The sequence below is a fragment of the Panthera onca genome, chromosome D1 (genome assembly GCF_046562875.1).
Source record: "Panthera onca isolate mPanOnc1 chromosome D1, mPanOnc1 haplotype 2, whole genome shotgun sequence".
In the NCBI taxonomy this organism is placed as follows: Eukaryota; Metazoa; Chordata; class Mammalia; order Carnivora; family Felidae; genus Panthera; species Panthera onca.
The window spans coordinates 99,112,741-99,129,746 of NC_138348.1; the positions used below are offsets into that span (position 1 = coordinate 99,112,741).

At 41.3% G+C, this 17,006-nt stretch overlaps 1 protein-coding gene across 10 annotated transcripts in view; it reads right to left on the reverse strand.

The window, feature by feature from the left end:
- Positions 1-17,006, reverse strand: part of KMT2A (lysine methyltransferase 2A) — an 86,009-nt gene that overhangs the window by 55,962 nt on the left and 13,041 nt on the right. For all 10 annotated transcript variants that reach the window (XM_081790364.1, XM_060604888.3, XM_060604892.3 and 7 more), the window contains one exon: positions 2,407-2,476. In XM_081790364.1, coding sequence (XP_081646490.1) covers positions 2,407-2,476 — 70 coding nt within the window. The remainder of the gene's footprint in view (positions 1-2,406; positions 2,477-17,006) is intronic.

Genomic DNA, 17,006 nt, shown 5'->3' on the forward strand with positions numbered 1-17,006 from the left:
TTTTTTTTAATTAAAAAAAAAAAAAAAAAGGTTTAAAAAAAAAGCTGCCACCTTTTCCGTGTCCTAGCCTCTAAGATTAATATTTGAGAACATGTTTGTAGAAAGTCATCCCATCTTTTCAGCGAAATTTTTGCTTTAATAAATTTGAACATGGAGCTCTTCAATCAATAGCGTAACTTCCGTAGGGAAAACACCTGGGCAGCTCGGCTTCCTACATTTGCAATCTGTTTTGTCAAAGTAAACTAAGAAAGCTTCACTAGATAGAAAAATATTCATTCTGGAGACATCAGAATAAGATCACTGAACTCAGCGGCATGTGAACTAATGAGTGAAGGAAGATGATGATGTGTCCATTAATCTATTCCCCTACTTACAGGTTCTTGAAGTAGTTAGTCCCAAGTGACAAAAAAGATTTAACTCTAGTTGATGTCAAAAACAAATCAACGAATTCATAAATCAGACTTCTTCTATTCTAACTAAAAGGAATTTGCCAATTTATAAATCAGCTCAATTTGCCACTTATCAAGAGACGTGAGAAAACAAGGCTGTTTTCGAAAATTCTTTGTTTATACCTATATTTTCTAAATGTATTAAGAGTTTCCTGGTCTATCACATCTTCTCCTCCCTCGTGACTTTCCAATGTTTTATATGACAACATTCTTCTGAAACGAAAATCTCCCCTAACAGGCAGCAAAAGAGATTCAGGCCAGTATGATGAGCATTTGAGACTACAGGACCCACTTTCTAACAGAACAGAAATCAACAAAGGTCTCACTGCTGGGCTTTCTAAATATAAATGCTTTTTCTCACCAATTAACTTGCAACTTCCTTTTTTAATACATTAAGAATTCACAAATCCATTCTCCATATATACTAATTACAACAAAAGTAATGGACTAGGAGACAACAACAAAAAGACGTTTTCATTTCTTAAATAATGAAGTATATTCAGATGGCTTAAAACAAAAACAAGACAATATTCAGGGTAGACTGATAGCCAAGTGCGGGGGGCGGGGGGGGGACCATTAAGAAATGGTTGTGAATTCACAAAATAAACTTCTACCCAGAAGTTTATCACAAGATTCCTTATCATCATGGTAGACTTAAACCTGGCCACTCATAGGGCTTTGTTGATTCTGAAAACCTCTTCTAACCACTTTTAAAAAGAATTTTTTTAAATGAACACGTGAAAAACCAGAACAGAGAGAAGCTCGGCCCTGTTGCTGATTTCCACAAAACTCAACACACACGAAGGAGTCCTAAGTCGGTTATGAGCAACTGCGTCGTGTATTTTCTGGACCTCATTTTGTCATCTACAGAGGAAGGGTTCGACCAGATGGTCTCTAAAATCATGTTCCTATAGGAAGTTTTAAGATTTCATCGCAACTCAAGGAGAACGTGGCTATGGTGTAAGTAGCACAGATCTCGTGATACTGCTGGGTAACTCCTCCCAGCTGGGATGGCAATACTACCACCATTTGGGAAAAAAGAAACTGTCAACTTACGCGTTTGAAACAAATTACGACACACATACGGTGAGTCTTAGATGAAACTCAAATGCTAACTAACATACGTGACAAACTAAGTCAGTGTCAAAGAGCAAAACCACCTAAGAACATCACATTTAACTAGACTGTCTACCCAAATCAGAGCAAAGAAAACCAAACGAGAAGTCAGAATGGCAGCACAGATGGGGAATGTTTTTTTCATCAAAAGACTCATAGCCTTCTCCTATACAGAATGGAATTCTGCAAGCCATTACATGTTATTTCCACCGAGGATTGTCTCTCAGGAAACTGCCATAAGTCTAGAATTTCAAGACATTCTAGATATTTTCTTGGCGAGAACAGTGACAAATATTGCTTATAAATGGAAACTTATTTATGGAAAAATAAAAATGATACCCCCATATCATTTTTATTTTATTTTAATACAGCCTTTGAAGGATCACATAAAATAGTTTCATACAGTGCTAATATTTTGTTTTTATTTCTTTGACAACAGTAGACCAAATTTCATCTGTAAAAAATAGCCAGATTATTCCCGCAGTTGCATCTACTACCGTTATCATTCAAAACACAAGAATCTGAGGATGCTCATTCAGGGTTACCTTCAATGCAACTCCCTGGTTTTTCAGTCATTCCATGGAAATCAACCCTCCCAGCCTCCCATGCCTCAAGTGGTTCCCACAGGGAAGCATAATAAAGAATAAGGCAGAAGCGGCCTGACAAAGAGCCCCGTAAAGAGGTCTAGTTCATAAGCCATCTCCTACTCAGTGTGAGGGAAAGGCAAGGATGCACAAAGAAAACCCCGGTATTTAAGATCATCCTTTAAATGCAAAGAAGGCAAGGGGAAGCCACGGTCTTTTTCATAAACAAAAGGCACCGAGCACTTAACTGGCCATACCTGAAGGAGACCTTGTGGGACTTCGTACTCGGACTTCTTCATCTGAGCCAAAACCTAAGAACTGCTCATCCTACAACAAAGGAAAATTATTTTAAAATCAGAAACAAAAACATGGGTGTGAACATATCCCAAAGAAATGCCCAGAGGAGACACAAATGAATTTGGAAAATCAGACTCTATATATTAATCATTATCATTTATATGGATAATATAAAATAACTGATATTGAAATAAATGGACCCAGTCATACAGCTTCATTACAGACAAATAGGAGCTGTGTAGTATTTGAACAATGCATTGAAATGTCATCTTTGGTGCATAGTACACAGGGGATAGTCCTAAATTTCAAACTGTAGATACAGCCCAAAACAATTAAAGAACGACTTTAATTCAAGTAAGCAAATCAGTTCAATGGCAGAAATACACAGCCCCAATAAAACAAACAAATCTTTTCAACAAGTAGTTAAGTCTACGCACACATAAAGAATAACATAAACAATACCATAATCGCTTGTCTACTAAATGTTAATAGAAGAGACTGAAATTGCCATAATTGTCAGTTCCTTAACTCAGGAATTGACATTTAGATGTGATTTCTATACATTTGAGATCCAAAGATTCTCAACATGCATTTTATGGCATCGTTTGAAAATGCCCTGTGATAAGAGACTTAATGGTGGGCAGCAGCATTTGTGAAAGGGATCATGAATTGACCGCATACAGGATGAAATGCATTCAAGAATAACTTAGGGAAGCATCTTATTCTCAGTTACTCCTGGGAAAGGCAAAAGGCAAAAACTTCCCTTACCTCTAATTTTCAACCTGCCCTTTCAAAAAAATCCTTAAGGATTTAACTTATTTCGGACGAGTTCTCAAGAAAGGTGGTCTATTTAAACAAACTGATGAACAGAAATTCACTGACTCAGAAACTGAGTTCTTTCCAGAGGAGAGACGAGAGAGAGAATTTCAGATTCCCGAAACAAAATCCACAAAAAACAAGAATAAAATAAAGATCGAAAGACAGATTTTCTTGAACCTCCAATTTATACTGATAAGCCAAGCCCCAAGCTATGTTCCAACAATTAAAGCCCCCAGATTTTCCTCTCAAGAGCAAAGACCACATGCATATGGACAACATCTGGATTTTCTGCAAAGTTGCTTCCCCAGTTAGTTTAAGGCTACAGTCAGGTGCTAATCTGTTTAACCACTTATTCACCAGGAAGCTATGAAAAGATACATACAACCTTTTAGACAAATTAGCAGGTTCAGCTCTTAAATCTGAATGCTTTGAGTAGCACAATGTTTGGGTCCGAGGCTTTGCACACGACCTAACTGAGAAACGGTTCTTAGAATCTAAGTTGCTTGTTCTGATGTTGTTAACATTATTCACGCCTTTAACTATTTAAGAAAAACCTGAAATTGTCCTCTTCAAAGAGATTTGTCTGAAAGGCACTGTAACTCCAAGAACGTGTAAAACCCAAATTTAAAAAGTACGAAGTAGGCCTGCTTTTTACAGTATCTTCTCTCATCATTAAAGTTTTCATCGTGAATATCATTTGTGAGTGAGAATAAATCTACCTCTTCATCTCTTTTTAAGATTTTATTTTTAAGTCATCTCTCCACCCAACGTGGGGCTCAAACTCACGACCCAGAAATCAAGAGTCTCACGCTCTACCTCTACCGACTACACCAGCCAGGGGCCCCCATACTGTTAATTTTTTTTTTTAAGTTTATTTATTTATTTTGAGAGAGACAGAGACAGAGCGAGCTAGGGAGGGGCAAAGAGAGGGAGAATTCCAAGGAGACCTGAACCTACAAAACTGTGAGAGCATGACCTGAGCCAAAAGTAAGAAAATTAAAAATTAAGAGTCAGACGCTCAACCAACTGGGCCACCCAAGTGCCCCCCGTTAATTTTTTAAGTGTACTTTTGGCTAGAAAAAGGACATTTAAAATAGTTAATCCTAAAATGTACCTTGAGAAAAAAAAAAAAAAAGCAGACAAATAAAACAGCCCAGGGTAAGTGGCCTCAAATGCTGTAAAAAATTTTTAAAAATAAAAAATAAAAAAATAAATGAACGACAGTACCTTAGAATTTTAGAAGGGAGCCAGCCCAATCTCTCATGTGAGCACATGACACGACTGAGGAGCACGAAGGACTTGACCGAGGACTTGGTTCTCACACTTGCAGGCTATATATTAGACAAGTCTCTTACTACTTTTGTATTTCGATTTAATTTTACTGAAGTGTTGTAAGGAGTAAACGAAATAATTTATGTCAATTATGTAATTTATGTAAAAGCACTCAGAAAACTGTAAGGCGACATCCATACCCTACTTCTTCTTGATGTGGTTTCAGAAACTGAAGTTCTGAGGGGCCAAATGACTTGCCCAAGATCATGCATGTAGTTACAAAGACTTCCTACCAAAATAGTGACAATTTAAAATGATAAATATTTCAAGGAACCAAGTAAATCATCTCCAGCTATTCTTTCAACTACTATGAAAGTTAACTCTTTTCAGATCTTTAAAGTTTGATTTTACTCATTCTTTTCCTGCATCATCCTCATGGAACAAACACGTGGATCTAGACACGTCACAGACACCTGGAGATTTCCGAACACTTCGCCAGGGGACAACGATGCTAAATGCCTGAATTTTATGCTCCCAGTGTGGCCGTGAGAGAGTTCTAGCAACTGTGCACATAATAAACTATGGGGTGAAGTACTCAACAGGTGAGGTAATGAAAGATTATGAATCTTGAAAATTAGAAGAGCTCCACACTGCTCTGTTCACCATCAGCGATCTTAGTGGGTCACTTTTCTCTATTTCAAACTTTTCACAAAACGTAACTACAAACTCCTAATCACAGTGGGCTCCAAAACAGAGTACTACTGAGCTAGCGAGTGGTAACTGAACTGCCAGTGTCTAAATTTCGCAAGTACTTTCCAACGTGACAGAAAGCGTTAACTCTTTCCTTGTGATCTTGTAGTTGGAATGAGAAAAGAATGAGTAGTCGAAAAAAGGCTACACTTCTACCCAAGAACTTTCTTTTCACTTGAAATCTAGGTTGACTTCTGCAAACCTGCTTAAAAAAAATAACTACCCATTGTTTAAATAATCCCGACAGTTAAGCCAAAAACAAAAGCCATCATTGTTATGTTAAAGAGCCCTAGCCTTCTGACTCTGAACTTCCAATTCCAAGAGCTCTAAAAAAAAAAAAAAAAAAAAAAAAAAAGGAGAGACGCCAAGCCGAGAAAGCGCTGGGAGAGAATTACTACAGGAGGGTGCTCAACGCAAGCCCTTCCTGCCTCCCTCTCATCTTGCTCCCATCACACCCTTTAACACGTGGGGTTCCTGGAAGATGTAGCCAGCAAGGTAACAGTGCTGGCTTCCCAAGGATTCAGACTTGTCCAAAAAACCAAAAGGCTAAGGCAAAATGACTACACACGCACACAAAAGACGACAAAAGGAGCTGCAATTAACTCCACGTTTGGCACCGTGGCATCATAAGCCCGGACAGTCCTGAGAGAGGCGACAGGAGACACCATGCTACACATGGTCAAGTATTCCTGGGAACGGGGCCCAAATGGCCATTCATCACACATACTTCTCCTTTCAATATGGCTTTCCCTGATGAGCACAGCCTTCCAAGACAGAGTCCAGGCAAGAGTCATCAAACCGATGCCTTCTGAACAGTGATGTCCTTGGGAGACCAGACTGCCAAGATTTTAACACTTTCTTTTCTCCAAACATAGAAACACACCTGCCAAGTAAAATACTGTGATATCATATTTAGCTTCCAGTGATTAAGAATGCAATGGGGCTGTCTAATGTCACTTCCTAAATGAAACCTAATGGCAAAAATAGTTAACGGTGTAGAATGTCTGTATTACCCATACCCCTAACTCGAAGGTAACCAGTTATTTGAGAACTTCCAGCGTACCTTTACCAGGTATACCTTTACTAAATTCCACTTAACTCATAAATGTCTTGACATTTGACGGTTTTTATTTTTTTATTTTTTATTATTTACAACATTTTTTTTTAATGTTTATTTATTTTTGAGAGAGAGACAGAGTGTGAGCCAGGGAGGGGCAGAGAGAGAGGGAGACACAGAATCGGAAGCGGGCTCCAGGCTCTGAGCTGTCAGCACAGAGCCTGACCCGGGGCTCGAACCCACGAACCGTGAGATCATGACCTGAGCCGAAGTCGGACGCTCAACCGACTGAGCCACCCAGGCGCCCCTGACGGCTTTTATTTTAATGAAAGAATTTTAAAGCTTTTGTGTCTGGTTTTATTGGTAAGCGCTAGAGCAGTAAGAATATTTTTTCTCCATACGATAACCTAAGTGAACCCAAAGTAAGTATTCAGATAACAATGTTTATATATAAAATATAATGAAGACATTTAAGAAACATACGTGAAATTCTGTGTCTCAAGGAATTGTGTACTACCAAGCCAACTTTTCAAACAAAGTATTATTTCTTTTACCTGTTCATTCATTCAAAAACCGTCTATACGCCTGCCATTTTATATGCTATCTGCTCTAGATGCAAAGATAATTAAGACACGATTCCTGATCCCATGAAGTATCTAAAGGCAGACAGGCAGGTTCACAATGTCACTCTTGCTTTCAAAAACCAATGCCAGGGAAGGATAAAATACCATGAAAATCATATTCTGGAAGAAAAGTTGGCTTACATCTTGGAATAGTTCATTCTTCCTCTTATATATTAGTATTTGGTTCATAGAGAAATGTTCAACAAATTTCAAAATCCTTCCAAAAGACAGCAATATATATCTCCATCCCTCAGTACTGTAACCAGGCACCACTCCAGCATTAGCGATCAGAGTTTAGGTAATCGACCTAAACCATCCGCAGTGATTAGATGTGACACAGTTCCCAGAAACACCAGTGATCTGATAAACTTTCAACTGGTCGACCTCAACGCCTTTCCTCCCCACCCTCAACTAAATAAAATACATCGATTTTTGGTTCCTCTCTTAGATTCTTCCCAATTTACCATTGTCAGGGCAAAATACTCACCTGGAGTTCACCTCCCCAGGCTAAGGTGGAGGTTCCAAAGCTACTTTGAAAACTTCTCCATTAAATAAACGAGCTCAACCTCTTCTAGCCTCAGATGACTAAGGTCTAGGATGAGTCTGCTCACACCCTTCTTTTCTAGCAAGAGACTCCTCCTCCCTTCAGATCACAATTTGAATTAAGTGGTAGGTTTCTCAGACATGCCCCTTGGCAATAGTATCTTCTCATTGGGCCTTCAAAATTTTAGTCTCAAGAGTCTGAATAATCAAACTTTTTCAACTACAAAGGTTCATCATTGAATCAACTGAAGATTAACATCAATAACCACAGACAGCATCAAAAATCACCCCAATACCATAACTGTTCCAAATTCTTTGAAATTTGAAGCTTCTGACTGTTGATATCATCATATATTGGCTTCACCATATGAGGAGGCCACAGGAGGACTAAGACAATTAAGAAGAACAACTCAAGAAGGTGAAGACACATACAAGAAGCGTACGGTGTATTTCAGTTCTAGTTAAAAAAGAGTAATACTTGGGGCACCTGGGTGGCTCAGTTGGTTGAGCGTCCGACTTTGGCTCAGGTCATGATCTTGCTCGTGGGTTGGAGCCCCAAGTTGGGCTCTGTGCTGACGGCTCAGAGCCTGGAGCCTGCTTCAGATTCTGTGTCTCCCTCTCTCTCTGCCCCGCCCCTGCTCACACTCTGTCTCTCTCAAAATAAATAAACATTAAAAAAATTTAACGGTAACACTTAACACTGTTCCTTTAGGAGTTTATTCCAGTGAGCTGCCGCTTCTGCTGGGATATTTCCCTCTGTGTCTCCTGCTACAAGCTCTAAAACACCAAAGTCCTGATGTGGCATTTTAAAGACAGGTATACATAATCACTAGTATTTAATTAGCATAAGGGATTTTTAAAAAATGTTCCCTGTTTGTTTTCTTTTCTAGCGTGTTCACTCTTTGAGGATAAGGACAGTGTACTTATTCATTTTTGTATTTTTTCTGTATCTGGCACAAACTTGGCACTCCATAAATGTAAAATGAAAATAAAAGAAACACAATTGTTTATAAAACACTGAGTAGCTACTGTGGTAGTAGCACTGTAATAGAACATACTGGTGGAATCCAAAGAATTAAACAATATGATTCTTCCTTTTAAAAATGCATAGGGAGAGGGGCACCAGGGTGGCTTAGTCGGTTAAGCATCTGACCTTGGCTCAGGCCATGATCTCATGGTTCATGGAGTTCGAGCTCCCCAGTGGGCTCTCTGCTGTCAGGGTGGAGCCCGGATCCTCCCTCCCTCTCTCTCTCTGCCCCGCCCCCACTCATGCTTGCTCTCTTTTCAAAAATAAACTTAAAAAAAGAAAAAAAAGAATGCATAGGGAGGGATGCCTGGGTGGCTCAGTTGGTTAAGCATCCGACTCTTGGTTTCTGCTCAGGTTATGATCTCACAGTTCAGGAGTTCTGCCCTGCGTCAGGCTCTCTATTGACAGCTGTAGAGCCTCCTTGGGATTCTCTGCCCCTCCCCCGCTTTCTCTCTCAAAATAAATAAACATTAGAAAAACAAAGAAAGAATGCATAGGGAGAATGTCCTCAAGCTAGCAGGACAGAGGAAAGCAATTCATTCATCTATTCAACCATTCATTCATTTAAATATGTGAGCCCCTTTCTGGGTTAAGGGATGAAGACAGCTCATATATTTCCTTTTTTTTTTTTTTTTTAAGAATTTCTTAAAGTTTATTTATTTTGAGAGAGAGTGCAAATGAGGAAAGAGCAGAGAAAGATAGAGGTAGAGAGAGAGAATCCCAAGAAGGCTCTGCACCACCAGTGCAGAGCCTGACTTGGGGCTTGAACCCACGAACCGTGAGATTATGACCATGACCTGAGCCAAAGTCAGAGGCTTAACCAACTGAGCCACCCAGGTGCCCCCCTTATTTTTTTTTAATTTTATTGATTTTGAGACAGAGACAGTGTGAGTGGCAGAGGGATAGAAAGAGGGAGACAGAAAATCCCAAGCAGGCTCTGTGCTGCCAGCACAGAGCCGGATGCAGGGCTCGAACCCACAAAACCGTGAGATCATGACCTGAGCCAAAGCCAAGAAAGAGTTGGACACTTAACTGAGCCACTCAGGAACCCTGAAGACAGCTCATAAAGATAAAAAACAGCTTCTGCTTTCCAGGACCTGCTAGCCTGTTAAGAATAGATGATTAAATTAATGGAATACAAGTGTGTTGCCTGCTAATGGAAAGAATATGGAAGCACAAGAGAAAGACGAACCCAATCAAGGAGAAAGAGTCAGGAAAGGCATTACAGAAAGGATGAAAACTTTTGAAGAATGAGAAGTCAGGGTCAGGGAGAGATATTGCAGGCAGAGAGAAGAGTACATACAAAGCCACAGAAGTACAAAAGACCATGGCATGGAATGAAATTACAAACAGTTTAGAATGGCTGAGGGGGCCCTAGCTGATGTGCGAAAGGGGTGTCAGATATTGAACAGGAGAAAAAGGCATAGGCAGATCTCAAAAGGTGTTAAATGACTTCATGAGTTTGAAGTTTATCTTCAGGGAAGTGCAGACCTCATCCTGAAGGCTATAACTGATCAGTGATGCTTTCAGGCAGCAGAGAAGTATGAATCAGATTGATATTTTCAAAAGATCACTATGACAGCTGTGGGTACGTAGAGACTGCCTTTAAAACCATAGGCAGGAGAAACAGCTATAAAATGACCGCAGCAGCATTGGGGGTTGAAGGAAAAGGACAGATTCCGCAGACAGGAGGCAAAATGGACAAAGTTTTGATATGAAGGGTTAAGGAAATGGAAAGAATCAGTAAAGACTGGCGAGTGTTTGGCTTGGGTTGATTAGTTTGTGATGATATTTACCAAGATTGGGAATACAAGGAAGAAGAAAGGTTTACAGAGGTGGGAAGGGAGATCACTTCAGACATTTGAATTTGAAATGTTCATCCAAGTTGTAAGATAGGATAATGATCTGGAGAAAGCACAACTGAGTCCACGAATAAATATATTTATTTTCACAGAATATATTTATAAATTCTGAACCTTTATGTATAAATGGAATCACCCAAAGAGAGAACACCAAAGAGAAGAGGAGGGGCAAAGGCAGATGTCTACAGAATACCCACACTTAACACAAAGGTGAAAGGGAAGCCAAGGAAGGAGATGGAGATGGAAGGGCCAAGAGGAAGGTCATGCGTGGAAAGGTACACAACAGTCAAGGGAAGGAATACATAGCAAGGGATGGTCAAGTGGAAGTTGGGGAAGGACTGAAACTTGTACAGTAGGGTAACAAAACTGGGAGGGCATCTCTAACCTTAGCACAGCTGACTTGAATGCAGCGTTAGAGGTAGGAGGAAACGAACCGCAAAGGGCAGAGGTGTGATTAGAAAGTGACAAAATGGTGGGGGGGCGGGGGGGAACATGGCTTGGCTCACAGTTCGTGAGTTCAGGCCCCGCATCGGGCTCTGTGCTGACAGCTCAGGGCCTGGAGCCTGCTTCAGACTCTGTCTCCCTCTCTCTCTCTCTGCCCTCCCCAGCTTGCACTCTGTCTCTCTCTCAAAAAGAAGTAAAACATTTTTAAAAAAAAGTGACAAAATGGAAATGAGTACAGACTAGTTGAGAAATAGGGAAAGACTAGCTTGGGAGGAATTTTTTTTTTTTAAATTTTGTTTTTAATGTTTATTTTTGAGAGAAAGAGAGCATGAGGGGCAGAGAGAGAGAGGAAGACAGAATCTGAAGCAGGCTCCGCGCTGTCAGCACAGAGTCTGACGTGGGGCTCAAACCCACAAACAGTGAGGTCATGATCTGAGCTGAAGTCGGACACTCAACCCATTGGGCCACCCAGGAGCCCCTGGAGGATTAGTTCTTGAGTGGAATATGTTTAGATGCCAAAGGGGAACACAGCAGCAGAAAAGATGCTGAAAATCCTCAAAAGCAAAGCGGTAATAAACGGAAAAGGCACTGGGAGAAGGAGGCATCAGCACTGGGAGGGAACGAATACAAAGCACAAGGGATGGAAATTCTCTTCTTCTAGGAAAGGGGTTAAGCAAGGATTTAGCTGCAAAAAAGTTTATGGGCAGGAGTAAGGAGAGAAACTTCTCTGAGACGACAGGCAAAAATTGGTTTATATGGGGACCTGTCAGATGAGAAACACGACAGATTTCTCCAGCTTTCAAAGAGGCTCAGAACCTACAGCAGTTTTGAAGAACACAGCTCTGAGGCACATAAATCATGGACAATGGCTAATTAAGAATAAATGGGAGGGCAGAATAATGGAGAAAAAAACCAGATGCAGGAATTAGTAGAAACTGATTTGGTTGCAAAGGGGTAGCCACAGCAGGGCCAAGATAAAAGACAAATGAAGTAACAGAACCTTGTTAAATCTGGGATGGTATGGTCAAAGCTGGTCCAATAAGCAGCAGGGAGCTACCTACCATCGGTTCTCAAATGCAGAAAAGCCGGGGCTCTGTTTGAAGTTTACCCTGGAAGCGCACACACACACACACACACACACACACACACACACAGAATAGGACAGAGACTGAATAAATAGAGACCAGATAGCAGTCTACAGCCACGATTTAAATATGCTTGGCATTCATTCACTCAGCAAGTATTTACTGAGAACTGCCAGGCACTGTATGAGACTCTAAAGATAAACTGACAAAATTCCTGCCCCATGAGGCTACGATCTGGTGGAGACAGAAAATAAACACACAACAAATAAATAAAGAGACAAAGGCAACAGGATGATGGGAGTTCACTGTGGGGGTTATTTCCTGGGGTCAGGAAAGGCTGCTCTAAAGTGATGCTTCACCAAGGGTTGGCAAACTATGGGTCACTTGCTAAATCTGGTCTGCCACCTGTTTTTGTTCAGTCCATGAGCTAAGAATGGTTTTTAATATTTTTAAATGGTTGAAAAGAAATCAAAGAAGAATATTTTGGGAGCACCTGGGTAGCTCAGTTGGTTAAGCCTATGACTCTTGATTTCGGCTCAGGTCATGATCTCGCTGTTCATGAGTTCAAGCCCTGCGTCGGGCTCTGGGCAGTCAGTGAGGAGCCTGCTTGGGATTCTCTTTCTCCCTTCCCCTTCCTGCTCTCGTTCTCCCTCCCTCAAAATAAATAAAAATAATCATTAAAAAATAAAAAAGGAATATTTTGTACACATGAAAATTATATGGAATTCAAATTTCAGTGTACATAAATAAAGTTTTATTGGAACACGGCCATGCTCATTCATTTTTTTTATTTTTGCGCTACGGCAGCAGAAGTGAGTGTTAAACAACAGAGACCATCTGGCCCTTTGCAGAAGAAAACTTGCTGAACCCTGGTTTAGCCCTAAATGATGAGAAAAAGACAGACATACAAACTAGGTAGAGGGGCACCTGGGTGGCTCAGTCGGTTAAACGTCCTGCTTGGGCTCAGGTCATGATCCCATGGTTCATGAGTTCGAGCCCCACATTGGGCTCTCTGCTGTCAGCACAGAGCCTGCTATCTGGGTCCTCTGTCCCCCTCGCTCTCTCTCTCTGCCCCATCCCCGCTCACACCGTCTCTCTCTCTCAAAAATAAACGTAAAAAATGGTTTTTAATAAAATAAAAGATCTAGGCAGGGCAGTATTCTTGCTTTATAGGAAGTGCAAAGCCCCAGAGACAGCAATAAGCACGCATGTGTGGTAGACGAAAAAGCCAGCATGGCTCTGCAGCAGAATGAGTGAGAATAAGAAGAGATGGTACCAGAGTAGCAGAGTTGACAAGAGGCCAGAGCCTGTGTGGCTTGGATGGCCCCAACAGGGCACCTGGACTTATTCTAGCAGTGGGGGGGGGATGGACGGTGAGGGGAGAGTCACTGGCAGGTTTAAAGACAGGGAATAATAAGACTTGACTAATTTACACTTGGAGCACATAGCTGCTGTGTGAAGAACGACCTTCAGTGAGATAAGCACACAAGCAAGGAGACGTGCCTGGCTGGCTCAGTACGTGGAGCCTGTGACTCTTAATTTCAGGGTCGTGAGTTCAAGCCCCACATTGTGTGTAGAGATTACTTAATAATGAAATCTTTTTTTAAAAAAAGGTTGGGGGGAGAAAAGGCAAGCAAGGAGACGACAGAGTAGTCCAGCCAAAAGATTATAAGAAGTCTGGGGTTTGGGTGGCAGAATTGAGGAAAAGTGGGATTTAGGGCATTTTGGAGGTCATACAGAAAGAATGTGCTGATGGGTGATTTGGGATATGAATAAGAGAGAGAAATCCAAGGTACCTTTTTAGTTTTAGGCCTGAGTTATTCCAAAACACAGAAAAGGACAAAACTGAGACTTTTTGGCTGTGTTAAGTGTAAGATATCTATTACACCCCCAAGGGCTTCAATGCACACCTGTCTTCTTGCCTGGTAGTAATGGAGGCCACCTATTGGTGGAGAAGATTAGGTAACATAATCCATGTCAAGTACTCAGAATACTGCCTGGCCCATAATAAACATTCAATAAATGCTAACTACTTCTATTATTATTATTATCCAAATGGAAATGCCAAATAACCCTGGGACTCCAAGAAGTAGTAAGAATAAGAGACAGAGATTTAATAGTCCTTGGGCATGTAGACGAGGCCTGGAAGAGAGGGTGTAGACAGAGAAGGTAGCCAAAGTTTGCCCCCTGGATGACCCCAACATTCAGGAAAGTTAAGCAGAGGAGGGAAACCATACGGGATACTGTAAACAACCAGTGAGTTAAGAAAAGGGCCGGTGAGGGTGCCTGGGTGGCTAAGTCCGTTAAACGTCCGACTTCGGCTCAGGTCATGATCTGGAGGTTCACGAGTTCGAGCCTGGTGTCGGGCTCTGTGCTGACAGCTCCGAGCCTTGAACCTGCTTTGGATTCTGTGTCTCCCCTCTCTCTCTCTCTGCCCGTCCCCTTGCTCATGCTCTGTCTCTCTCAAAAATAAATAAACATTAAAAAAAAAAAAAAAAAAAGAGGTGAGTGCAGTGTTACAGAATCCAAGAAAAGTGTTTCAAGAAGGGAGCGGTCAGCCAATTCAATACCGCCCAGAGGTTTAACAGGATGAGGACCAAGAATTATCTATTCAATCTGGCAAGAGTGGGCTCCTTGAGGACTGGATAAGAGCTATTTCAGTAGAAGCATGGGGAGAAGAGCCCAGCTGCAGTGGCTGAGGAGGAGGGAGAGGTGAGGAAGTGCAGACTGCAATGACACACAGCACCTTCAAGGAGTTTTGCTGTAAGAGGGAACAGAGAATGGGGTAGTTGCTGGAGGAGGCATGTGGGGGTCAAGGGTTTGTTTGTTTGTTTTTTTAATAAGGATTATATTAAGACAGTTAGGGGCGCCGGGCTGGCTCAGTCACTAGAGCACGCGACTCTCCATCTTGGCATCGTTAAGTTGGAGCCTCATGTTGGGCATAGAATTTACTTAAAACAAATAAATAAATAAGATCTTAAAAAAGAGAGAGAGAGAGAGAGAGAGAGAGTTTTAGATGCTTTGAGACCAGTCCAGATAGAGGTGAGAAAAACTGCCAATGCAGACACAACCCTGAGTAGAAAAGAGGGATGGAATCCGGAGTGCAAGAACAGAGTGGTACTTTGTAGAAGGTGCCAGAGGATGTGGTAGTACTTAAGTTCCCTTTTACCAGGAAGGGAAAAACAATTAAAGACCTTGAGACTATGTAAAATACCTCAATAGCTGATTCAAGAATCAGTAGATCAGTAAACGAAGACTACTACTCAAACTGCTCCCACGAACAATTCTGTTAATATTAGTTTTGGGAGTTTCAACCTTCAAATGGCCAATTTCCAAAGTTAACCTTACAAAGTATTATAACTTTAGTACTTACACTCATGCGATATTTTAAGCAGAGCTCCATAAAAAGAGGTCAGATAACAAGTTCCATGGGAGAAGAGACTTGTTCAATGCTAATGCCAACACTTGGTCATCTGTCTGGTACATAAAAGAGGTTTTTTGAAAAATGAATTAGAGGGGCGCGTCTGGGTGGCTCAGTCAGTTAAGTGTCCAACTCCTGATTTCAGCTCAGGTCATGATCTCACAGTTTGTGAGTTCGAGCCCCACATCGGGCTCCACACTGACCACTGACGGTTGGGAGCCTATTTGGGATCACCCTCCCCCCCCACCACTCTCTCTTCTCTCAGCCTCTCCTTCTCCACCCCACTTGTGCTCTCTCTCTCTCTCAAAAATAAACAAATAAGATTTTCCAATCTCTCCATTTCTTACTGTGTAGAGTGCTACATTTCATTTATGAATACCATTTAGGGGGAAGATGAGCCTCTTGGCGAGTACTTTTTCATCATTTATAATAGAAGAAAATATAGTGACATCTGTAACTCATTTCCAAAAACTGGAATGTGGCAATAATGCTGGTTGATTCTACAAGAAGGGAGAAGTATAGTATACTCAGGCATAGTCAAGACATTAACAGACAAACCTCCTAAGCCAAGATGGTTTCTGAAATCCAGCTAGTCAAGAAGTGTGCACAGTTATTGAACTAATATCATAGTCTTGTCAACAGATTGGCAGAGGTATGGCCAAAGCCAAATTCTCTCTGGTTACTGGTACATTAAAGAGAAGAGTGGTTATTTTCATATACAACAGACAGGAAGAGACAAACTGTTTTAAGTATGATCTCTGCCTGATGTTGAGAAATGTTAACGTAAGAAAGTCACCTAGGATTGAAGAGTGTAAAGCCAACTCTTCTTCAATAACAGTAGTCGGTGAAATTTTCACCCACAGAAGAAGGAAATTCAGTTTTCAAATATTTAATCAATTCTACCTAGCAACTGTCACCTACGTAAGAAATATTACCCACTTTGTAATTAGAGAAAGAAGTAGCACCCCTGGGGCACCTAGGTGGCTGTCAGTTGCTTAACTGTCCGACTCCTGATTTCAGCTCAGGTCATGGTCTCGTAGTTCTCGAGTCTGAGCCCTGCGTCAGGCTCCATGCTGACAGCGTGGATGGAGCCTGCTTGGGATTCTCCCTTTCTCTCTTTCTGCCCTTCCTTCCCCCTCGCGCACTCTCTCTCCAAATAAATAAACTTAAAACAAAAGAAGTGGCACCCTTCATCCTCATTCCATGTCAACAAGAGCAAGAAGCAAAGATGCTCAAAACAGCCAAGCAAATGAGCAGGTGAACTCCACCCATCCTGCTTCAGAAAGAGGTACTCATAAAGTGGCTCACTGGTCTAAGGAAAGGAAAGGAAAGGAAAGGAAAAGAAAGGAAAGGAAAGGAAAGGGGAGGGGAGGGGAGGGGAGGGGAGGGGAGGGAAGGAAAGGAGAGGAGAAAAAGAGAAGAAAAGAAACACAGCAAATGAACACACTACATCAGATAGTAAGCTAGACAGATTCTTGGCAATGTCCCAAATGATTTTGCAGGATCTTAAAAAACCAAGCCAAAACTGATCAAGAAAGGTATACTTCCAGACTCCTAGGTTCCAAGTCTGAAGCAGAAGAAATAAATAAGCCTGATATACTGTAGAAATGAAGTTAATCATCATCATTCACAGGGTTTCTTCTTCTCTAAAAGGAAA